The 25,892-nt window shown below is 39.8% G+C and overlaps 1 protein-coding gene across 4 annotated transcripts in view; it reads right to left on the reverse strand.

Annotated features, from left to right (window-relative positions):
• Window positions 1-25,892, reverse strand: part of SLC2A9 (solute carrier family 2 member 9) — a 103,612-nt gene that overhangs the window by 58,866 nt on the left and 18,854 nt on the right. For 3 of the 4 annotated variants that reach the window (XM_086889104.1, XM_086889103.1, XM_086889105.1), the window contains exons 3-6: window positions 21,658-21,756; window positions 16,670-16,830; window positions 12,525-12,649; window positions 11,271-11,416 (exon numbers count right to left, since the gene is read on the reverse strand). In XM_086889104.1, coding sequence (XP_086745230.1) covers window positions 11,271-11,416; window positions 12,525-12,649; window positions 16,670-16,830; window positions 21,658-21,756 — 531 coding nt within the window. Of the gene's footprint in view, window positions 1-11,270; window positions 11,417-12,524; window positions 12,650-16,669; window positions 16,831-21,657; window positions 21,757-25,430; window positions 25,528-25,892 lie in introns of those variants that run through there. The other variant, XM_086889102.1, reaches the window with a different exon arrangement.

A 25,892-nucleotide genomic window follows, 5' to 3' on the forward strand; every position in this document is an offset into this window, starting at 1 on the left:
TTTACCAGTCACTATTAAATAGTCACCATTTAAGTAGTTATTCTGGAATTAATTCTTTGGGGATGGGGTTGTGATGAGTTTACTACAGTGCTGAACAACTTACAAACAGAAATGGCTTTTCTGCATAACTTTATCGTGTAAAATGACATATTTTACTCATTTTGTATGTGGGGGACAAAGAGACAAAAGCCTGTCTCTTTCCAATGCATCCAATCTTGCATCCAATGCAAGATGTTGAAAATATCCAGGAAACAGTAATTTGGTAGTCTCTTTCATGTTCTATAAGAAGCAGGAACACTTTTAAAATTTTAGTTGGCAAAATATAATCACACACACAGACAGAAAGAATTCCATCTAGTCTAATTTTAGATGACCTGAAGCATCTTGCCTCAGCCTCCTGCTGCAGCTACAGAAGGATGCAGGTCTCTGTGATATTCTGTGTCACATCTGCCAGTCCCACAGGGACATCTAAGGTACCGTAGGGCATCAAGATGATACTATGTGCTTATATTCAAGTAATTGAATTTTGTCCTTTCTTGTAGAGACTTGGCACAAAAAATGCATATCAGAAATATTCCATTTTCCCCACAAAAAAGATTGTATCCCTGCTCAGAACAGACTTAGGGTAAACTTACTTAGGCATACAAAGCCCAGAATACTGCACAAATTCAGCATTTCTCTGTCAATCTGCTACCATACCACATAAAACACCCCTAAAAGTAAAGGACAACCACACTGGCCTGGGGCCAGGGACTGAAAAAGCACTGAGATGGAACTAATTTCTTAGCATTAGAACTGTCTTTTCTTCCTTTAGTCAAGGGTATGGCACAGTGATGATGATCAGGAGGCAGCTGAGAACAGAGAACTTCTCCATCTCAGGCTTCAGAGCAGCTACTCAAGTAAGGTACAGAACAATTGCCTTCCTTGTACCCCTCCAAACACTGCTCTACATCCTCCTCTGGCTGCAGAGGATGCTAATCTCACAGCTATATCCCTGCTGGACACAATTTTCTCTTTGCATGACCATTTCTGTAACACAATTTGTCGAAACATATTTCAATAACAGTTACAAAGTGGTTACCTTCCTGTTTAAAACAGAGGCAACTCAGATAATATGTGTATTTCACCTCTGTTCTGCACCCAGATGTGTATTTTTACAGGTCACTACTACAGCTACAGCTCTGACAAGAAGATTACTCAAGTATCAGTATCTTCCCAAGTAATAATCACAGAAAGTCACCAGACTTAAGGCTGTACAAGTCTGATGTAAAATTCACAGAAATCAGCAGGAGATTTTTGTTACTGAGTAAATGGCCTTTGGATGAGAACTTAAAACAGCTTTGAAAGTGTCTGGTGTCTGAGTCCCACGATTTTCTCTTCACTAAATGGCATGTTAGATCATGTACTGAAAGGGAGAATTAAAGTATCTGTTACAAGTTCCTCCAACTTTTTGTTGGAGTAAGAACTAACCTTTTACTGCACACTTATATGACATAATTTGTCTTCATTTCTTATTCATCTCCAAGAGAAGCAAAAAATTCAGAAAAAAAGCAATGGGGAATGGGAAGCTTTCACATTATCAGCATCCAGCATATAAATTCATCTTCTTTAGGAAGAAATATTAGAGGTATACTGGAGCTAGGCAAAATTTCTGTCAGAACTTCCTTTCAGTGATGCATTTAAACTCCAGTTAGCATCCATAAATAACAAAATATAAAAATAGTAGATTAAAATAATTGAGGAGGATAAGACTCAGTTTTTCAAACATGAGAACATACTATTATTCTGATGCACTTGGGTACCTCAGATGTCCCTGTGGGACTGGCGGATGCAACACATAGAACTCCAGAGACCTGTATCCTTTTGGGACTGCAGTGGGAGATGAAGAAAAGTGCTCCAAGGCATCTAGAAATTGGATTAGATGCAAATCTTTTTTATGTGATTATATTTTGCCAGACTGAAGTTATGAAAGTTAAACTAAGGTATATCAAGGTTAAGAGAAAAATACACATAAAAATACCCAAAGCATGTTTGCTGTTTTAAGAACAAGTGAAATGGCTGAACATTTAATCTTAACATTTTTTTAATGACAAAAAATCTGGTTTGGACTTTAAAAAAACAAAAACGAATTAATTTTAATCTGACATTTACTTCAAATTTTTAAAAATACTTCAAAATACTAATCAAGAATATACCACCCATTTTTTGACTTTTGCCAGCAGTTTCAAAAGAAAAGGCACTCAAGAGTAGAAAACACACCCTCCTACTCAATATGATGATTGCATGCTATCTTACAGTGCTTGACCAACTTACCATGGCATTAATATCTAATTTGTAAAGGCCAAATTTACATATTAGGACATGAATTTGCAATAGTGAGTAGTCTTACAATGTATAATAGGAAGTAAAACTGAAATGTTAATCTTGAAGGTTAAGAACCTTCAAAAATACTTAAGTGGTGGTTATCTCCCCAGTGTGTGAAACACACTTGGAAGGAAGTCACAAGTCAAATTGTTTTAGATATATTACTTAATAACAGATTTGTAAATATTATCAAGTACTGAAGCATTAAGGAAACAGGCAAATCTGAAATGTTCACTTGCTCCTAAACATGTGAAGCAGAGTCCCACCCACACAGGGTAAGATAAGTTTTATAGACAGACACTATTTGTTATTAGGTCAGCTACAGTGAGTGAAAAACTCACCTTTTAAAGTCTGATAAAGTAGCAGAAAGTCATATTTTAAATATTAGTATAAACAAATACTCTAAGTTTAGTTACATGTGTTTCAGTGGATAAGGAGAAAATTACAAGCACCTGCTATCTGCCTCCACAGTGTTTTGATGTCTTCCTTTCCTTCACCCCTATTGAAGGATATCTTTCCAGGAAAATTGTCTACTGCTTTTCCAACTGACCTAATTAAGCAGAGAACAGCTACCTAGAAATCTTCTCAAGAGTCAGGTGAGTGTTGTTTCACTGTCTATGAGTAGCAGTCCTCACTGATGATAAACTTTCATCCCAATGTTAGATGCTCAGCCATTAAGTCTTTTGTTCATTGTTGAGTCTAAATTACATATCTATCTCCACTGTGCTCTTGTTTCCATAACGACACTTCCACTTTCAGACAACTCCTCTCCTGTAAGATGTTCTCCTGCCCAAATGCAGAACTGCAACCTTTCAGTATTACATATGGCCCATCAGCCATATGTGGTTAAAACTTTGGGAATTGAAGCCTCACAGCACAACTTTAATGGTCTGAAACTCATTTGCAAATATGAAGATACACAGATGTTTTCCCATGCATTACTTAACAAGTTCTGTACAGAAAAGGAATTAATAAATATCATTGTGTCTGTCTCAGGGTATCAATAAAAAGTTGATTTATAATCTCCAGTAAATGCATAATCTGAACTGATCCACAATAGATACAAACAAAGTACTGCACTTAATATGTCCATTAGAACTACATCAGCATGAACCACATTCCCCTAGCAGGGCTGGTATAACAGAATAGACTTCTTCCTATGGGTCCTACTGAGCTATGAATATACAACAGCCCAGAGGGTCCTGGTAGCATTTCTGTACTTTTATCAGCACCACTAAGGCTGTGTGTGGTACTTGCACAGCATCTTCCCTTGGCTGGATCAACCAGCCCTTGGGTGAGTTAACCTTCATGTCCCTGATCAGCAACTCACAGCTTGTATCGAAGTGCTTGAGTCTTGATAAAAGACTTGGAAATTGCTTCAGCAGCAAGAAACTTGGTGCCTTACATATAACTGTGAGAAGAGGATGGAAACCTCCCATTGCTAGAAAAGAAAATAACTGAGAATATTTGAAAAAAGTTTGCCATCTTCAAAATCACTGCTTCAAGCAAGTGAATTAATTGGCATGCCTGATAGCAATTTGCAGGAAGTGCAGGCAGATACCAAACACCTGCTGAAATTAGTGACTATCTGATTGAGCACTGAAATCCTTCCTTCCTTCCTTCCTTCCTTCCTTCCTTCCTTCCTTCCTTCCTTCCTTCCTTCCTTCCTTCCTTCCTTCCTTCCTTCCTTCCTTCCTTCCTTCCTTCCTTCCTTCCTTCCTTCCTTCCTTCCTTCCTTCCTTCCTTCCTTCCTTCCTTCCTTCCTTCCTTCCTTCCTTCCTTCCTTCCTTCCTTCCTTCCTTCCTTCCTTCCTTCCTTCCTTCCTTCCTTCCTTCCTTCCTTCCTTCCTTCCTTCCTTCCTTCCTCCCTCCCTCCCTCCCTCCCTCCCTCCCTCCCTCTGTGAGGGTGTTTCTCTGAGTTACTCTTAGTGATATCATCCCCTTAAGGATCTGAGCAGCCACTTACAAGCACCAGTGTGTCTCCTGTATCTTTAGCAGAAGTCTTAAAACACTCTCCAGGGAAGGCTTTAGCTTTTCATTCCAAGCTCTGTATTTTACTACACAAATATAAAGCAGACTTGCTTCTGTATTTTTAAAAGACTCAGCAGTCCAGTGAATTGGTAGGGACCAGGGTAACTTGGAGTCACCTTTTGCAAGCCTGGCCAATAGCATAGTGGTTTCCAGGAGTACCATGAGACCACACCCGCAAACTCCTGCTCTAAACTTTGAAAAATCCTTACCAAAATCCCCACAACTGGGAACCAGAGCTGATGAGAAAAATTCCTGTGATTTTTCCCAAGTCCTACACTAACCTTTGCTCTTAAGAACTCATTAAGAACTAGCAATGTATATACTAAAATAAACTCCACAAAGCAGCATGTTTCTACAGATACAAACAACTCCACCATCATCAGGGTCATTAATGAAGATACTGAACAGGACTGGAACTCTGGCTACACCACTAATTACTGACTTCCAAACTAGACTTTGCTTCAGTTCACAGTATTTTTAGAATATAACTAGGCAGAGTGAAGATGTTATGGTTTTTTTTTCTATTCTACATAGCCAGATGTTTGAAATTATTATGAACAGGACATTTTAGGGTTTCAAGTGATCCTGGAAAATGCTAAACTGGTGGAGGCATTTGTCTTTAATGGAAAGTACAAACACCTTTTAATATTCTGTTGACAGCATAAGGCATAAGCTGCTTTAATTTCCAACACACTGCCTGAAGCTGCAAGAGTTCACCTGTCTCTTATTGCCACAAGAGCTCTCTGTTCCATATTTCAAAATTCCCACTTGTATTTTAAAGAAGAATTTTTTTAACTATAGTCGCTCGAGGAGAAGGTAAACATACAGAAGAGCTCACAGAAAGATAATAAGAAACTGGTTGATTCATACTTTGTGTTATCATGCTAATGTGTCAGATTCATTTCAAGAGCACCCCCAACAGACCATTTTGCCATTGGTGTCCACCTGCAGGTTTCAGGTCCCTAGAGTGCTTTGAAATAGCTTTCTGTACTCATCTAAAATTTAATGACAGGTTTTAAGGAATTCCTGAATCTGAGTCAAGAGTCTTAGGAAGAAGGATCAGTTAAAAAAAAGAAAAACAAAGGAAAAATCAAGCTGAATATGAAGCTTTGACAAGTAAAATCAAAGCTCATTTTCAGAACAGTCTTCAGCTGCACGGGTTGTACAACCTATTCCATCACTGTCTATTTTTGTGCAGGTGAGGGAGTGCTTTTAAAAGACCTTGGTAGAGCAAAATGAAAAATTCCTATATAAACTTTTTTAAATCCACAGTGATCCTTCACATCAAATACATCATTTTTAAGAGGTCTGGTAAAGAAAATTAGAGTTTGACACAGCATCTACAGAAGCTTTTAGTTTTATCACAACTATTCCTCAGCAAAGTTCACTTGTGTAAAAAAACTTGACAGGGACTCATCAGAGAGAGGTTTCCTTACTAGACATATAGTACAGTGTCTGTGTCTATGGGGTTTATTGGTTCTTTTCCAGATTTAGCTCAATTTCCTGCAGAAATTGATATTGATATTTATATCAGTAGCAGAATTTCTTTGCTAAAATAATGAGTTGTGAGTTTGGCCAGTGTCATCATGTGTCACAAACCTATTTCCAGATAAATACCTTTTTAAAAACAGGTATTCCTTTGCCAAATATGCATTAAAGCTGCTAAAAATCCTCAAAAAAGTGTAATTAGGCTAATTAATATGTCTTCTATGACAAAGACAATATACAACTAATGAAGTTTGTAATTCTAACCATGTACATTAGAGTTTTGCAATAAATTACAAATGCTTTTAAAGAAAGATTGAGAGGAGTCTAGAAAAGACAGCATGTCACTTCAAGATAAATACTAAACCTTCTCTGGTGCTCTTTGTTTCTGGTGCACTCATGCTTTGAGTGTTTCCCCAGCATGGGGTTACCCATAAGAGCTGTTTAACCCCGATTTTTCTCCTCAAGAAGCCACTTCCCAAATCTAGTCATTGCTGCTTGCTCCTGTACCTTGTACAGCTTGATTACACTCTTTTAGAAAAAGAATGACCAAATATACTCTACTTGCAACATTCAAAAGATGGACACATCAAGAATTTTATTTTTTTTTTCTGTTTAGTCTAGATTTAATTTTTTTTTCCTTTAAACACTAACACACTAATAGAATTTGTTCAGAAATGTTCCCCTGGTGAGTCTCAGGATGCAAGCAAAGCAAGGTTTTTACAGTAACATACTATCCACTAGGAAACAATGCAATCATGTAGTTAGACAAGCTCCTGGGTGCATGACCTAGAAACACCCGAAGTGTATAAAGGAGGGTTGCCAAAGCAAACAAACAAACAAAAAATTCCTATTTCTCCATTGGTATACCAGCGGCAAGCAGCTGTTCAGTCAGAGAAGCAGCCAGAGCAGGCCAGCCACTGGGGCCAATTCCAGGGAAAAACTGCAGCTTGGCAAAGCCTGACACCAGGCACAGGAAAAGGGGGTCAAAGCAGAGGTCTGAGGAGAGCATGGCAATGGCAGCTGTTTCAGCTTTACCTGTCCTGAGTAAATATACACACTGTGAAACATTTTTTTCTCTCTTGTACTCATACACGGATGAGAGAGACACTGAAGCTCAATGCATATTGACAATAAGAACACTGTGACTATTGAAAATGTATTCAGAAACTAAATCCTCTGTAATTTAAGGGAAGATTAAAGTCCACTCTCATTAAACAAATGAAGCTGTAGAATAGATAGTCTGATGGTTTACAAAGTTTAGAAAATGTTACCATGCTAAGGAAAACCTGTGGAGCAGATAATTCCATGCAAGAGGAACTAGAGTTAGCTAGAGGGAGAGCTAAAGAATACGCCAGAATCAGGCCAGACAATATCCCCCAAGACAGTAAGTGTAAATTTGAACTTTCAAAACTGAAGTTGACAGTGCACTGGCCTTTGCTTTGCAGGAGCAATCTGTCAGGAAAAATAGGCTGGGTGATTCAATTGCAGAATCAGAGAAACAGAGAGAACGAAAATACCTGAAGGGCAGCACTTGAAGAAGTGACAATCTGGGATAGTTTGTCCTTATCTTATTATGTTTTTTTCCTTCAGTCAGATATATGGAAAGCTGCACATGCTGTACAACCAAAAATGGCCTGAATTAAATAATCGTGTAGCCAGTGGCAACAATTCAGCAGTGCCCACATTACAGCAGATAACATCATTGCACACCTGTGGGCCTGCACCAAGCTGTCATCTGCAGATGCCATGGCTTCCTGAGGAATTAAGGACTCTGGCTCACAGAACACAAGATGCCAGCACATGAAAATAAGCACACAGCTCTCAGCAGTTGGGATGATGGGGAGAAGCAGGTCACCAGCACATGAAGTCATCGTGCTCTGTACTCTGACCACGCTTTACCGAATGGGTGGCATTTCCCAAACCTCGGTGGAGACATTGCAGATAGGTTTTCTCATAGGTTATGACCTATTAGAATCTGAATCTTGAATAAAAAGCATTACTGTGATTTGTTGGATGGAAGGCAATTAGGGCTGTGGAAAGCAAGGAAGATTAATCAAGTAAATGCAGCAGAGGACTATTGTCACAACTGCAGCTTTTCTCCTTCAAATAATAACTCTTGGTAAACACTGCATTCTGAAGAAACACATTCTCAACTTAGTGTCTTTGATGACAAATATAATAAAATTATATATATTCAGAATCAAAAAAATGCCTGTATTTAGGTGTTATGATCTTTATTATATTGTAAATTTTTTGTTGCATTTGCTCTTTTATACTATAATTTAAAAATTGTACATAGTCATATTTGTCTAGTTCATGTCAATATGGCAGAACACAGAAATTAATACTTCAGACAAAACATATCCAGGAAAAACAGGAAATATTTAATATAATTCTATTTTTTAAAGTATTATTTGATCTGGGTTAGCTGTATTATCTTGTTCTACTAGGTTCAAATTTAAACTAAGAATTATTTAAGAGAATAGCTTACACAGTGAGAAAGAGATTAAAGAGCTTGTGTTACTAGAAGAGGTGAAATTTAACCTAAAACACAAAAATCACAAGTGATGGGAGGAGGACAGAGGAAGCACACTGTAGAAGGTGGTGGAAAAAAAACCAACCAAAAAACCAGAAAGGTTCTAGAGAATAAATAACAGTTGCTCAAAAAGACTGAGAATGAAAAGAATGAGAATAAGTTGACAGAACTGGCATGAAAAGATACCAGAAAGAAGTGAGAAGATTGTCAATCCTCAGCCTTTCCTGTAGAAAGCTTGGGAAAACTGAAGGAACAGGAAGGAATAGGAAACAGCCAACAGCCTTAAGGCACTAACCCAGCCAGAGCTGACCCTCAGCACTGCACCTGGGGCTGCCCACATGCCTCCTGCTGCACCCCGACCAACCTTGGCAAACAAAAGATTGCTAAAAATCAATTTAGGTCTGCTTAACCTACTTGATACAAAAAGCAGTAAGGGCTTCTGAATTGCCTCAAGTAATATTCATTGCTTTAGAGCTATTTTTATCACAGCTTCACATTTAAAGATACACTTTTGCATTTGATAACAGAGGAAGTCATCACTTAGGTTGTTAATAAATGCTCGTTAACACTATGCCCCACAGCCAACATAAACACTTTCTTTTTCTGTGGAGTCTTCTACAGAACCACTGAAGACAGCAACCTCATAATCCACATAATTGCATCAAGCTCCAATTTAAAATTTAAATTTTCTGCTCAAGCTACTTCAGCCAGGATTCTGTTCCAAACATCGCTCTGGTGAATTTCAGCATGCAACTATTCACACAATATTTATAAAAAATCATTCTTGTAGCTATATTTTCTTTGAGATTAAGCCACTCTATTCCTTCTTTCTCATGTTAACAAGGGGCAGTCAGTTCCTTCCCTCCCTTTACTTGACCACACAAGCAATGCTGCTGTTACCTCCTCCTACAAGAAGCACCTCAGCTGTGCTGACATCCCTTCTCATGTCCATCCCTTTTTCAGAGTCTCTTCCAGCAAGACACTCATCTCTGTTTTTGTCCCTCCTTTCTCCAAAACCATCAGTGCTTAGACATCAAGGTTAAAAACCTCTTAGATATTTGTTCAACTTTTAAGTAACAGACACATGACAGATCTCAGCAGAAAACTTCCAAAAACATGACAGAAGACAAGTATTAGTAACTAGCATTATTTACAACAAATTCTGATAAGAAACAAACAACTACAGAGCAGCAAAATAAAAACTGCCTCCCGCTGAAGGAGTTTCAATGGAAACCCCACAAATCTAGGGAAAAAATCCTGGCTTGACTGAAACCAAGAGAAATTAAAAGACCCGCCCACATATACAACTAGAATATTCAAGCTGCCTCAAATAAATTGTCTGGAAATACTGTAATTCACATCAGCCAAAACTTTGCTTCTTTTACATGCTGATGTTACCCATCTTGAAAAAAATAATTCTACAGATGAAGCATATTTCTTCTTACATAAATTTATGTCTGTCTTTAATGGTGTGATATTAATTGATTTCACACTAAAGCAGGTTGTAGAAGCAGAAACACTACCTCCATAATTTGGTAGCGGCAACAATGGTGATGAAAGTAAGGCAAAAAGAGAAATAAAACCGGCAAGAATGAGCTGGAAGCAAGGAATAAGAATTTTCATGACATCTCACCTTTAAAAGTGTATGCATGTCTCAAAAACCCAAATTAGAAAAAACTCCTCCTACATAAGGGCTGCCACATTCTAAGTAATCAAATTGGCCCCTTGAAATTTCATACACTCATCTGTAATAGACTTGCTTCCAAGGCAAGAGAAGGGACATCTGTAGAAGCCACTCAATCAAAGCTATCTTAAGTTTTTTCCTAAAATCTGTTGTTTTGGATGGGCAGGGGACAAATCTATCCTTCAATAAAGGGTAAATTGAATCAAATAATTTGCCCTCAGGAGAGCTGAACAGAACAAATGGACAGAATAAGAAAGCTGGTCAGGCAAAAATAAAAGTGTCAGGGAGAATGGTATCATGTATTTACAAAGGAGTTGCCTTTGGATAGACAGAGAAGGACAAGCTCCTCTCGCTTTCCTACTCCTTGCTACTTTTTCTGGCTGTCAGAAGGGATTCTGTATTTAAGTTTCAGTGTAAGAGGATTGCTGCAGACCTTTCCTCCACACTGCCTTGAAGATTCATCTCTGAATGGAAAGCACCTGGTCGGATCAGACGACCACTGTGGTTCCTTCCAAATTCTGTTGTGTGAATCTGTATTTCCAATTGCCAGCTTGATAAAACTCAAGTTCATTTATTCAGAGCAATGATGACATCCAGTGGCCACCAAGTTAATCTCAGCCTATGACAGCAAAACAAGTCTTATCTGAATAGATAATCTTTCCATAAAGGTGTGTGTTAACTCTGCTTTACTATCACTTAGTCTAAAAACAGGACAAATAAGGATTGCACTAAAAGGTACACTATAATCACCAAGCAAGAGTCTTCCTGTTCAGGTTCCCATAATAACTCTAACCAAGCCTTTTTTAGTTCTATCTCACATTGAAAAATTAGAGATCAAAAATATAAAAACTCTTAAGCATTCCCATGGTGTCCAAAGAAACAGGAAACCAGAAAAAATAAATGTACATCAAGGAAGGGGGAGAAGGAGATCTGCATAAGGTAGTCCACAAAGCACTCAAGCTGTTGAAATTGCCAGCCACATCTACCAAACTAAGTCATGTTTTTAGTACATGCTTCTAGAAGGCATGGAGGAAATTACTTTTCAAAGTGCTTCAAAAAAGAAATATTTCTGTTTTCCACTTTTGCAAAGAATCTAATCAAAACATGAAAATATGACACTTATAGCATGCTTGTGTTCTTTGATAGAGAAGGTCTCTTAAATACTTACTTGCCCAAATATTTCTGGAAGCCCCAAAACTTGACCAGTGAAAACACCAATACAAATGAAAATTGCTGTGACCTGACCCAATGAACCACGGATTTCCTTAGGCGATATTTCACTCAAATACATGGGGAGAGCACTTAAGGAAATGCCTACAAAGGAAGAACAAAACCCATATATTAAGTCAAAACATTTTTATTATGCCTGGTATGCAACAAATTTCTATTGAAAGGTGCCTGAGTGATAATCTGCTCACAAGGGTGGCATAAAAACATGCAAGGAACAGAATTATATCTATCCACACATAACATGAATTATTTTCCTTGTATGTCTAATTACTCTCACACCGTTTATTATCTGTGGGACTGATTATCTGTTACAGATCTACAGCGATGTGCATAGGCTGCTTTTTGATGTGGAGCACCAAAGGTTACTCAGAGATGAGAATCTCCAGGAGAACAGATTTTATGTTTTAAATTTGCTCATCCCAAAGCAAGCAAAATCATGTTAAGACTGTTGTGGGTAAGGGAAAAAAGCCCAATGCATCAGTCAGACAGAGCAGACATTGTCAGATGAAGTATTTTTACTGTAAACAGTATTAGCAGATGTTCCTCTCAAAACAGGCTTATAGCTGCAATGAACTCTTCACAATAGGCATAAAATAAGAATTGGAATGCTGCTTAAAGCCAGGAGCAGAACAAACAAATGCATGAGCTTGGTCTGTGCAATGACAACATTTGCACAGCTCCAGAAATTTGGTTTCTTGATGGTAATCTGAGACAAAGATTAGCAGAAACCCTTCCTTCCAGCTGCAAGATTATTCTGGAGCTGCAGTGCCTCCATGGTTTATTTTCAGACTGGGAAGACCATAGGAACAATTGATGAGGTGTCAAACCTTCCCTAGTCCTGCAGGTGCGTTAGCATGGGATCCAACAACTTGTAAACACAGCAAAAAGCAGTGTTCATAAACAGAATACTCTCCTAGTCAAGGGATTTTCATGGCATGGAAACAAATACACTCTACCATGGCAGGAAGAGGAAAGGTGGGGAAACAGCCGTGGTGAGCATCCATTCCAGTGTCTCCTCCAAGCAGATCCACCAGCTCTTCATGTGCCATTTTGTCCCAGTGAAATCTACAGTGTGGCTACAGCTAGTCCCTGAAATACCTCTTTGATGTCAAGCAAATTCTAACTGGGGAAGAGGAGAAAGTGTGTGCATGGCACAAGCATTTCAGTCATGTAGAGTGTGACCAAAGCTTACCTGCATCAACACCCATGATAATGCGGCCCAGTATGAGCATTTCAAACGACCCTGCCAGCAAGGACAGGGACATCAACAAGGCAGCTGCCACTGCAAACACGTTATTGAGCACCAACGTGCATTTCCTAAAAGGCAAAGATGGCTTAGGTAGAAACCAGTGTCATGGCAGTTAAATCTAGTTATATTAGAAGCACACTAAGCTCTTATTCTTAAATATCTATAAATAAAAAGTGCCTAACAAATGCTGCCTCTTAGATGAGTAGAGTTCTGAAAAGCAGCACTATACCCATGTGGATACAGTTTCAAACCTATACCACAGTTTAAAAGAAAACATAATGTAAATAACTGAAGAGCTGTACTTCAAAAGACAACTTATATATCCTAAAAACACAAGTACCAGGCCTGAGGCTCTGTACATGCATATAAATCAGCATACTCTAAATGGATATCTGTATGGAGAACCCAAATAATATAATTCTTATAGAAATAAGCTAATATAACTGCAGGCACTTTAATGTTCCATACAGTTTTTGACACTTCAAGAATTTCCCAGCTGTGACATCATCTATGTCATTATAATTCATCTGTAAATACTTGATATTAAAACCATACACTGAGGAAAATTACTTCCTACTTGTAAAGTTAGGAAAAATATTTGAGCTCATTGAAGTAATAAAAATCAACCCTTTTCTAAAAATTATTGGAATTAACCAAAATACAGATTTACATATTTCTTCCCCCCTTTTAAAATTATTTCATTCTATAACAGATAAGTTAAATAAAACATTAAATTGAAAATTTAAGTTAAATAAAACATTAGGGTTTTTTTCAAATAAAATAAATGCTCTTTATGGCAAATTATTACTTTGTTAAAAAGGATTAACAAAATCATGACAATATATTTAAAAATTTTCAAAACATCTAAGTTTCTCATTTGCCAGCAGCTTAATTCCTTTTAGTCTTCATTTTTCAGAACTTTCCATTCAAGTTTGAGGGATTAATTGAAAAGGAGTGACTAGGAAGGCTGTCTACCCCTTTCCTTTCTAGAGCAGGTGAAAAACTGAACCACCAGTTCTAATTTTTTTCAACATTTTATTACTTATAATATATGTACTTATATTATATATCAATAGTATATCTTAATATTATTTTAATAATTAATAATTATTACGATTTAATATTTTATTATTTTATTAATATATTATATATTAATATATGAATATATTATATTGATGTATAAGTGTATATATATTATTATAATATATATATTTATATTATAAGTTGTAATCAACTTATTACACCCATTGAAAAATTTAGCCAGTTTCTCACTACAGAGGCATACCTTTTTGAAAGGAAATACTTTTCGCACTTGTATTTTTAATTATTCCTCCTCCTTTCTAGTGAGTTTTGAACACTGAATTAATAACATGGCTTGAAGATTGAAAAATGGGACACAATTCATTTAAAGTCTATACAACATAACTGTCAGAGTGATGACTGCACTATTTGGAACAGATTTTTCAGATGGGTATATACTCTGAGATGGCTGAAGTGATACAAATAATGACAAAAATGGAAAAAATGCTTATTCAGGTCAAATAAGTTTTATACATTCATCTGAAGATATTGCTTTGTTCTCCTTTAATTTAAACAAAAACTATAAAATACATATATTTTGAGAAAAAGTTGGCCAGTAAACTCTTATACTATGCAGCTGAGAAAAGCACAGCCTAACTAAACATGCTAAGAACAAAGACTTTGGCAGGCTGAAAAGGAAGAAAAACAAGAAATCACTCTATTTAGAGTGTTACTATGGAAAGCTGTGTCTATGGCAAGGCTTTGGAAGTGTTGGGGCTGCGGGGGTGGCTTCTGTGGGAGCGAGTGTGTAGCAAGGTCAGTGGAAGAGAAGGTGATCCAGAACCGAGCCAGGACATCCCCAGAGGGACTGTGGTTCATGGGGATCCATTCTGGAGCACAGGAGGAGTGAGGAGCAAGGAATGGCACAGGGAAGTTGCTGCACACTGACCCTGACCCCTGGCACTGTCCGTTCTCTCACTGAAGGCACTGAGTGTGACCATTGCCTGTGGTACCAAGAAGGAGGGGAGCCTGTTGTGATGCTCAGCCTAATATGTCTCCCTAAAAGTGACCCGAACAATTCCTTGAGCATATTGGTCTGGGTGCTCAGGATAAACAACAGCAGACCCTCTTCATTAGAAGAGGAGAATTTAAATTACCAAGTGTCAAAGCCACATCTGAACATGGGAATTATGTTTATGTGGATGAAGGTTCCCTTACAAAAAATTACTCTACATGTCTCTTGAAGTAAATAGGGCCTATGAATCCAGTAATTTGGAATTTATGTTTTTAACCTTACAGCAATATGATTCAAAAGTGTTCTTTTAAAGTCATACATTATTTCTGACTAGTGCTTTTAATCCCCTTTAGCTCATTATTCTGTGTCAGTGTAAATGGAGCTCAGCTTCATCATACCTACAGCCCTCCAACCTACACTTGAGCAATTTAACAGCAAAGTATTTTATTGTTCTGTCAACATTTCACTGTGTGCTCCTCAATTACCATAATGATGTGTCAGTCTGGGCTCCTAGACCAGACACACACTGCAGTGTGAACAGCAAACTCAAGAACCAGTCTCTGGTGAGCAGCCTTTCTTCACACAGCCCCTTCCCATCTCTGCTCCAGAACTCATCCACTGTATCTGTAACAGAGCTGTTCTCATGGCTTAATGGAGACAAACATAACCAACAGGGGCAGAGCCTGCAAGTGTAAAGGCCTGCCCTGGAAATGTGACCAGCACAGGTAGAAGTGGTGTATCTACGACAGATCAGCCACCATTTTTAAACCTGCACAAAAGGTTTAAAATTGAAATTTCAATTTTCACTGAAAATTCTAGCCTTCTGTGAACCCATTTTTACTTCATTTATTTCAATAAAGACTCAGCAATATTCTGACAATTAATCAGTCTGAGTCAGGCACAGTTTAATATTTCTAACAAGTATATTAAAGCTAAATATGTGATTTGGCAGAAGAAATTGAAAACCTAAAAAAAATACATAATGTAACTATGGAAAATACTTTAAAATTGAAAATCAAGTGCTGAAGTGACAAAATAAATTCATTTTTTTGTAAAACAGCTAAGAATACTGACTTGCTGTAAGCATGAAATGGAAAAACCTGAAAATACCCTCTTTGAGATGAAAAATGACATATGGACAAGTTGGGAGAAGGAGAAAGAGACCTAGGAAAGTACAATCTTATGGAAATCATCAAAATGTAAAACAGGAATGTAAGAACACTGGAGGTTTACACTTATATTTAAGCCTCCATGATGATGTTCTCCTGTGATTTAACTGACCAAAAGATATCAAATGATATTGAATTTACAATTAAGAAAAATCCAAATGAGCGGTTATGATGAATGCTACAATGGCGGGGTTTTTTTCCACACCCTTCTAAATATAGATAAATAGTAAATAAAGTTTAAAATTCTATTTAAAAGACTGTATGACACAAAAATTTGACAGAAATAGTATCTGCAGCAAAAATGCAAGCACACACCAACACAAGCACTCCTAAAATACTCATATTCTCTGTGGTCAAGACTTGGTCAAATGCTGCACTGTACAGAATGGATGGTGTACCCCTTCTTGGGGATGGCCATACATGAACTTCATCCTAGGCCAGTTCTTCAAACTGTATTTTAAGTTTACACAAAGACTGAAAAAAATCTGAAGTATTGAATTGAATTTGAAGGATATAAATTGAAGTAAATTTTTATTAGCACATGACAGAAAATGCTGTTGCGAAGCAAATGAGATATGTTGATATCTTTCTTTATTTACAGTTAGATACTCAGTAGACTCATGAAACAAGATTCTGTCAGTCCTTTGTGAAATCATTTCTATTTTAGGGTATTTTCCTTTGGCACACATGACAAGTCACACTCCTTGACATCTCAACCCACTGCTCGTTCAGGATAAATGGCTTCTGTGACTCAAATGATGCACAGTAAGTTTTCAGAATCGAAAGATTTTTTTAAATTATTTTTTATTTAATAAAAGTAAAACTTTCTAGAGAGACTAAGAAGGAAACTACTTTAGAAAATGCAAGTTTTCCAGAACACCTACCTTCCAAAGAACTTCACAATTGGAGTAACAATAATGGCACCCACAAGGCCACCGATGGCAAAAATAGAAACAGTTATGGACCAGAGAAGCGTCAGCGTGCCTTCATCCACTGAGAAGCCATACCTCCTCTCCCAGGTTTCATTGTAAAACTTCTTGATATACTGTAAGAAAATACATAATAAAAATATGTGAAAAAAATCACATTTTGGGAATACAGCTGAGCGAAACAGAAAGAGTTAAAAACCCAGAAAACCCAAAGTAGCTTTCTTGCAGGAATCACTCTTGCTCTTCTGTCTCCCTCCTCCAAAAAAATGGGGCCTCATTTATAGATACAACTGCAATAAAACTAACTGAATCAGTCCTAGCATATATACATGTAACTACTAGGCAGTAGCAAAGCAGATGGAGGAAAAAGCCCCACTGGTAGACAAGAATGTCCAGGACAAGAACACTCTTTAGCCTTTAATGTGCCAAAGTTTACACTCTTCCTCTGCTTTCCTCACATGAGGACAACTACAGGTTTTTGAAAGATGCCTTCTAACAACTTCCCTTCCCCAATATTTAATTAGACTAAGCTATTCATCTTTTTAAAAGGTAAAGATGTCATAGCTCCAGGACAACACTTTAACATAGCCTCTGTATTGCCTGCAGAGACATCACCTATTTATTGACTAAATATTCTATTTAGTCAAGCTTCCTTGTTTTTATGCTGCTCCCATTTCAGCACTGAGGAAGTGCCACTGTGGTGCCTGATGCTCTGGCGAGGATACAGTTCCAGGAAACTGCAGCCATCACAGCAGAAGGGCACAACACACTTAGGAAAAGCTCTCAAGCTCTACAATATCAAAAGTTTAATCTTGGAACTTCTTCCCAGTTTCTTCTCCAATTTTCTTCACAATGTAACAGCTCCTAAATGATCCTGGGACAGGACGCAGCATAATAAGCCACTACTTTTTCCTTGTTCAAACTAGGAACTTCAAACTTCATCTAAAATCTGGCCTTGAACACATGAAATATTCTATTTGAGGGCCTTTAGTTTGAATTATCATCTCTCCACCTACAAAATACCTAGGAAAAGTGAAGGTAGAATATACAATCTTCTGTCTTCCATCTATCAAATTTCTAGTAAACTTCTCATGCCCTTAATTTAAAGGAGAACTGGGTTATTTCTCCCATCCTATCTTAAATGTTTCTAAATAGACAGGGAATAAAAATTTAAAAAAAACAAGTCCATTTGGGGCTTGAATAATTTAGAAGTCTCACAGTAAGATTCCGGATGAATCTGCCATTAAATCAAGAAAAAGCATCTTAGTTCTTTAACACCAATACTCAGATTATATTTAGATTCAGACATCTTCTTGTCTATTTGAAATTAATTTCTGATAGTAATGAATACTAAGAGAAAACACTTTTAGAACATTATTAGCATTTCTTGTTAATGATAATGGCTAAAAATAGGTAGGCAAATTACTCTCCCCTTGTGTTATGACTAATTTTCTCAGCATAGCTTAGTTATTTACAAGGAGGCATCAAATAACTGCAAATGTTCAAGAAAATAAAGTACAAACTAAATCATTCACTAGTAACAGATAGATGGATGTTCTGACATGTACTAGCACCTCTCTCTGATCTCCCATTGCCAAGAAACAGAAGGCTAATAAAACACAGAGATTTTCAGGAGATGCACATGAAACAAAACAAACCTGGTAGAATAAATCCACTGAATTTGAATCCATTGAATTTTGTGTAAAAGCTCCTTTGGGATTTTGATCAGGTGTCTCAATAACACTAAAGGCATGAACCTATATACAAAAATTTTAGGCCCTAAACAAAGCCTACAAAAAATGGTGGCTGATATCAGTATCTTATTTTCTCAACTGCCTCAGTTCATGATGATAGTGGTGCTGGGATGAGAACGAGAAGAGGAATATAAGGAATATAGAATGTTTTATATGTACGAATCTAATGGATATATTTTAAAAACCAGATAAATATTTTCCTTGTCTTACCCATAGTTACAGAGGTCATTCACACAGTGACAACTACTGAACCAGCTGTCACAGCAGGCTGTATGTTTGTGCCATAGGAACTCAGAGCTGCAGCCTCCTGCAGGAAGAGGGCAAGGGCTACAAAGCAGAAAGTTAGCAGGGACTTTGCTTCCTGCACAGAGCACAAAGCACATCATTGTTTCACAGGCACTGCCCACAATCAGTCCATGAAATGAACTGTAGAAATGCAGCTCAGAAAAAGACAGCTTCATCTTGTATTCAATTAAATCTTTTGTCTTACTACTGCCAAATGCTCCCATATGTTTTTAATAAATTCTGGTAACTCTTTGAACAAGCCCATGGAAACTTGTAATTCTGGGTTTCTCAGGGAATCATACCTGTAATGGGCCATGCTCTTTCCCAGAGAACTACAGGGAACTGAGTGGGAAGCAATCTCAGCTGTGAACAGAGTATGTGAAGCTTATTTCCCCCTTGAAACAATCAGGAACTTAGACTAACTCTGCCTCATGAGATGACCTGAAGTAAAGCCCACCAGTGAGAACTATAGGAGAATTCCCCTGTGGTTTGATGAGCTGACACTCATCAAATTTGTGACACAAACTGTGGCACTGAAAGAAAACGGACACAAGAATTTACAAATAGCTCTTCAACACTTCAGTCTTAAATTAACTTCTTTCATTCCATCAGCTCCTGTTGACATCCTGCTATGCTCTCAGTTTGAGGATCCTGGAAACATTCTGGGTTTTAGTTAACTGTCATTATCAAGCCTTTTTTCACTGCTTCTCAAAGGAGCATACAACCCTTCTGTAAGGCTGGATGACTTCAGCATCAAGAGGAATTGTACTGAAGTAAGGAGGGGCAGAAGATACCCAGTATCCTATGGAGAGAAGGCAAATCTTACGATGTCAGCTGTAAGCTGCATGTCACCACAAGAAGTTATTTGTCCTACCAGGTTTATAAATGAAACTCTGCTTACAACTTGTAGGAATTACTGCACTCCCAGTATAACCTCTTACAAAGCTGCTTTTATCTACAGCTACAAGATGCTCTGCTTTAGTGTTTCTCAGTCACATCAGTACTCCCAAAGGGTCACCTTGCAGCAGACTGATTTCTTAACACACAGGAGAAGACAGATGGAGAAAAGGTTCCTTTTCTTGTGCTGCAAGAAGCACAGCTTTGATATGGCTCACTGCTCCCCACCATGGCTGTGACCTCAGCCTATGCTCTTCCCCTCAACCCAGTCACTGCAGCCCCAGGGACAGGGACAGGGACAGGAAGGTGGTCTGTCTCAGGCAAATGAATGACACACATTAATTAATCCTGGAGCTAGAGAGAGGGCCAGAGGACAGAGTGATATTTTATTCTTGAACTACACTACTTCCTTGTCAGTAGAACTACTCCTTAGCCCTAGCTAATGTACATCTTAATATGAATAAGAGAGATATGAAGTTCTAAATCAAACACTGAAATGTCAAGTGAGACCTCATGCACACCTGTAATGGTGTAAGCCATCAGCATAGTGCCCGGTTTCAGCCCAAAAGTCACACTAAAGATTTCAAAACCAGACAATTCTGGAAGTGTCATTAAGTACAAAACCTGGAATTTAGTATTTGTCACGGGGTTGCATCTTCAACCTCCCCACCCACACCTCTGTAATCTCTCTCATGGTTCAAAGAGAACTTTCTGAGTGCTGCCAAGGAGCACAGCCTTTCTTTCCCTTACTCCTGCAGAAAGAGACAGGAAAGCTCTGACTGCCAGGACAGCCCATTTTCCAAATGGTCCTTAAAGGTTTAGAAATTGGCTCGCTCTCACTGCTCTGTTGACAGCCCCAAGGCAGTACAGGAAGGATTTTTCCATCAGGACAATCAATACCATTGCTCACAGAATTAGAGCTTCTTGCTGATTTTTTCTAAGCTGTGTTTATCCTCTGATGACTGCAAAGTGATGTGATGGCTGGACATGTCATGCTAACATCCAATTTATCCAACCTGGAATTACCAGTATATAAAACACCAGGAACTTGACAAAAACTCCCAGAAGTTATGAAGTGAGCAATTAAAAATTTCTGTAGGCTGAGTCTCTTCCTACTCCTTTGGGAGTACAGTTTACCAAATAAAATCCACATATGAAACATAATTTTTAAAAAATGCTTCTTTCATTATTTGCATAAATATTTCATCCAGCTTTAACATGAAAAACCTGTTTAGGTGGAAATCTAGACACATATTTTAATAGGATATTTTCATAAAAGGAGGAGCTTACCTTTGGAAAGGAACTATTTTGAAATGGAATTTCCACAGTTAATTCCCAATATTTACTAGCTACTTTTCAAAATAGTGTTATTTGCAACTCCACTGAATTGCTTCCTGCTGTGCTTGACTGTGTTGAGGGTCTCTAGACAGCCAGTGTAAAAAGAAAATGTTCTGGTTTTCATTTGTAATAACTGATGTTTTAATGAAATCCCCACAACTCTTGTATACTGAGGCATCACAATAAAACGCAGAAGAGGGGCTCATTATTTAAGAGGAAGCCAGAAGCATTATTTATAATATCGTGCTGTGTGGATGAAATGTTGTGTAACCCTCTAGAACTGAATTACATGAACAGAAGTTGCTGAATATGTGTATGCAGCTACTGAATACTCTCACTAGTCAGATATAAAAAATACTTTAGCACATGAAAGCGTGCAGGAAGATTCAGGATTAGCCTGGATCTGGGAGAATAAGAAGCAAACCATGTGCATTCACTCACCTCAACGGCAGCATTTAGCTCTCTGACACTTACTGAATTTACGTGAAAACCTCATGGGAAGCAGAAAGAAGGTTTTGGGCAAGGGAACGTTGCCCAAAATCTCTATGAGATTTAATCCTCTCCTACTTTGTAATCAGGAGGACTAGAAAGGCAGGATGCTGAGGAGCACAATAGTTGGACAAGGCTGCCCTCTACTGATATTAAATTCCACTTTAGCCAGTCACTTACCCCTGCGGGAGCGTTCACCACCGACAGATTGTAACCATAAAGAAACGACGACCCAAAAGCACCAGTTAAGGAGGCTAAAATAAGACTCCCAGACCAGTTCTGAAAAACAAAGAAAAGATGCAGCCATTGTTAACACACTCAAAATTAATGTACCTGGGGTTTTAAACACCCCTTAGCTATCTTGCATAGCACCTGCAGGCAGATGCCCTTGATGCAGAATAATAGCCTGAAACACTTCTCCTTGCTCAATCTGAGCCACATTACATTCGAAGTGACAGCATGTCGCTTAACATCTATGGAAGCATAAGTGAACATTTGAACTTCTTTCAACCTCACAGAGTTCTGCTGCAAGCATTCTACCAGCTCCCACACCAAAAAGTAAAATGCTGGGGAAGCATAATCTCAGCAAAGGAAATTGTTGACAGTATATCACTAGCACAATGAAATAAGGCATACCTTACTTTCTATTATAGTATATATATACATAGTATATCTATAATCTATAATATATAACATATAATATATAATATACTTACTGTTATTTCTATTTGTATCACCTTACTACATAAGGTATTACAAGAAGTCTGGGGGTAGATCTGACTTGGATGAAGACTCATGCAATGGCATGCACCCTGCCCTTTACCCCTCAACAATAAGGATTAATGAAATTGTGACCAAAAAGAATAAAATTATGTCTAAAAACTAGGTTTTGTAATCTAAATGAAAGTTTCCAACAATAACATTTTGCCACACACACTCTCCAGTGCCCATTTTCCCAATGGCACACCTGTACTTCTCTCTCCTCAGGTCTTTTCACCTCATCCTCCTCATCCTCCTCATACTCTTTTTAGCCCAACTCTGCAATTTCTGCTTCCACTTCAGCTGTTGAATAAAATGCAGAACTGCTTTGATTTGAGAGATTTTGCATTTGCATTCCTTTCCAGCTTCCCCAGTATTACTTCTCCTCCTGGATTACAGAATGTGGCGGAAGAGACCATTCCCAGCCATTCCCAAGAGACATTAGTGTTTTGGTGGCTGGTCAATTGCAAATATTGTTATGTAAATAATGAAAAACAACTCTGAATGTGTTAAAATTGATGTATTTTTAATGCACTTTCAATTTTAAAAACAGCTATGATAAGAACATAGAATTTCAGGCACAGTTCACTGCTATTTATTCCCAGCATCCTCAGTCACTGAAGCCTCAATCCTTTCAAAAGGAGGAAGACCTGCTTAATCAGGACTAAGAAACTCAGCTTCAGTTATATCACTCACCACACCACAACAGGTTAATGAGTGGATACGTTCTGTCAACTGCACAAAGCTGCATGGAAAATGTGGTTTGTGCATATGGCATAGCTGCAGTGACAGTGGAGTGGAACGAGCTCCAGCAGCCTTGCGGGCACAGCAGGGCAGGTGAACACACCGGGGCTCTTGGCATGTGCCAGAGCTCCTGTGCCACACTGCTGGCACAGACTGTGCCCTGTGGGGAAGGGATGAGACAGCCAGGCTCTGGGGACAGAGCACAGTGTACCCCCAGCACGTGGGGTCTGCAGCGCTCGTAGCTGCCAACTCTGAGCATTCAAAATGCACCCTGTAGGATGGCTGAGTGTTTTTAACTTCTTCCACATGATGTGGGAACCTTTTAAGAGATTACACAGTTCATTAACCAGCCTGGTTTTGGTCAGGTCAGGAGGAAGTGTGCAGGGGGTGAAAAGCCTTGTAAGAAATATATCCCGTTGAGATCATTACATAAGCCAAACACAGTTTATTATTATTAGCCAGCTTCTTAAAATGAGCCTGCCACACACACACAGAGTTTGCACATTACTTTGTTAACAAAATGTAGGAACTTGACATAGCTTTATTTAACTTCTGATGATAACACCTCATATTGGGTGCTTATTTCTCTGCTATGCACAAGCATTTCTGCACTTAGAAGAAATTGCTACTACTCTGAATGAATGATGCTGGGGGAAATATTTCTGGTGGTCTACCAGACTGCTCCCAAAGGGTTCACTAACAATAAGCGTGAGTTCCCAAGTGTCATGCAGTAATCTTGGTGCAATGTTCTAAAAAGGCTCTACTCCAACAACATTAGACACATCAGAAAAAATCCTGCAATGAAAAATATTTGGAACTTATAGCCTAATGGTTATTAAAAACACCAATGAAGGCACAAAACTTTCAGTAAAGGCAAATTATATGTACATGAGGCTAAGTGGAAGATAATGCAGGGCAAATCACAGAAGTGCTTAGAAAACCTCACACTGTAATAACTGGGTTTAGAAACTTACTCAATACCATGAAGTTTTTAAGCATACAGGCTGCTGCAGAAAACCTCAGGCTCACTCAGTTCAGAGGTTTTGGAACTTGGAATATGAAATTCAACTTCTCCATGACCTGTCTCCTCATTCAGTATTTTAAATATTTGCTCAGGCTTCAGTAACACCAGATAAAGACAAAAGCACAATGAAGCAAGAATGTAAAAGAAAATCAAACTGTTGCTCAAAAAACTATTTACCCTGTGGCAACATTAGAAAAAGGAAAGGAAAGATAAGCACAAGCCACAGTGTCTTTTAAAATGGCCAGAAATCAAGAAGGCAACCATGCCTCCTTCATAGGTGCTCCTTGGCCTCACGGCCATGCAGGTGCCCATGCATCACTACTGTCAGCCCAAGGGCAGGACCGTGTGACCATCACCACAGCAACAAGTGCTCAGTCAGAAAAGCTGCATGGCAGCTCACAGCAAAGACCTGCAGGTACCCGAGGACTGCTTGTTTGTGAAAGCCCACGTTTTTGGCCTAATCACAGATCCCAGGCACTATGGTCTGCAGATGCTTTTCTCAACTCCAGTCCTTGTTCAGTATGCCATGAAATATTTGTGCTGGCTACCATGAGTCTCAAATTGTCTTTTCATTTACTGCATGACAGTTTGCATTTCAGTTTGCACTTCAGTTTTCAAAACACAGGTTAGACTATCGTACTTTGGTTAGTTATAGCCCCCTCCTCAGACTAAACTTAAACACAATTGCTAGCAGTAAACATCGCATACATGCATAAGGAAGCTTAATATTTTTAAATAGATATTGCTACAATTAGCAATACGCAGGAAAGCTGGTCTCTGGAGCACCACCCTGGGGATACCCTTACTGAGAGCCAGGTCCCGCGGGGCCAGCTGCTCCCGGCAGGTGCTCGCCGACCCGGCGCCCTGCGGCAGCTCTGCCCTCGGGGCTGCGGGAGATAAAGGAAACCTCCGTCCCTCTCTCCCTGGCTCTGCCCTTGCCCTGAGAGGGTGGTCCTGGGGAGCAGCGAGGAAGCAGCAGTGCCCTCGCCTCGCTCTACGCTCTCCTGCCTGCGCTTCACCCGCGGCAGCGGCTGCGCTCCCCGGCCGGGCACACACCGGCCCCCGCTGACCCCCGCCCACGCTCCGGGTCCCGGCTCGGCGGCTGCCGTGTTTCCAGCGCTGCCCACCGCCGGCCTCCCCTGCACCGGCACCAGCGACATTCCGAGCGGGGAAGGGCTGTGCAGCCCCAGCCCCGCCCGGCGCTCGGGGAAGCCCCGGGCTGTTACTGCGGCTCCCGCAGCCTCCGTGCACCATCCCGCCCCACGGCGCCCGAGAGGATCGGAATCACCCCCTCTCCCGTTAATCCTCCGCGAGGCGTGGGCAGCGCAGGCCGAGCTTCCCCTCCCGCCCCGCCGGGCTCTCCGCGGGCATTCGGCGGTAAGGGCTGCGGGCATTCCGCAGCACGGAGCCGCTCCGCGCTACTTACGGCCCGGCGGGCGCCGCCCGCTCCCCGCTGCACCAGCGAGTCCGCCTCGGGCTGCGCCGCTCCGTCCATGCCGCCTCCGCACGCGCGCAGCGGCCGCGCATCGCCGGGCAGCGGCGCGGGGGGAGCGGCCGCGGGGCCGCGCCGGGAGCTCGGGGGTGTCCGGGGGCGCGGCTGCCCTGCCCCTGTCTCTGTACCTGTCCCTGTCCCTGCTCCTGTCCCTGGCCATGCCCCTGTCCCTGTCCTTGCTCCTGTCCCTGTCCCTGCTCCTGTCCCAGCCCCTGTCCCTGTCCTTACTCCTGTCCCCGTCCCTGCTCCTGCCCCAGCCCCTGTCCCTGTCCTTACTCCTGTCCCTGTCCCTGCTCCTGTCCCAGCCCCTGTCCCGGCCCCGGTCGCTCAGCGCCAGCCGGGGGAGGACGCGGCTCCCGGGAGGGGACAGAGCCGGTGCCCGGGGCTGCGGGCAGG

Source organism: Cyanistes caeruleus, chromosome 5 (genome assembly GCF_971803275.1).
Source record: "Cyanistes caeruleus chromosome 5, bCyaCae1.hap1.1, whole genome shotgun sequence".
Lineage (NCBI taxonomy): Eukaryota > Metazoa > Chordata > Aves > Passeriformes > Paridae > Cyanistes > Cyanistes caeruleus.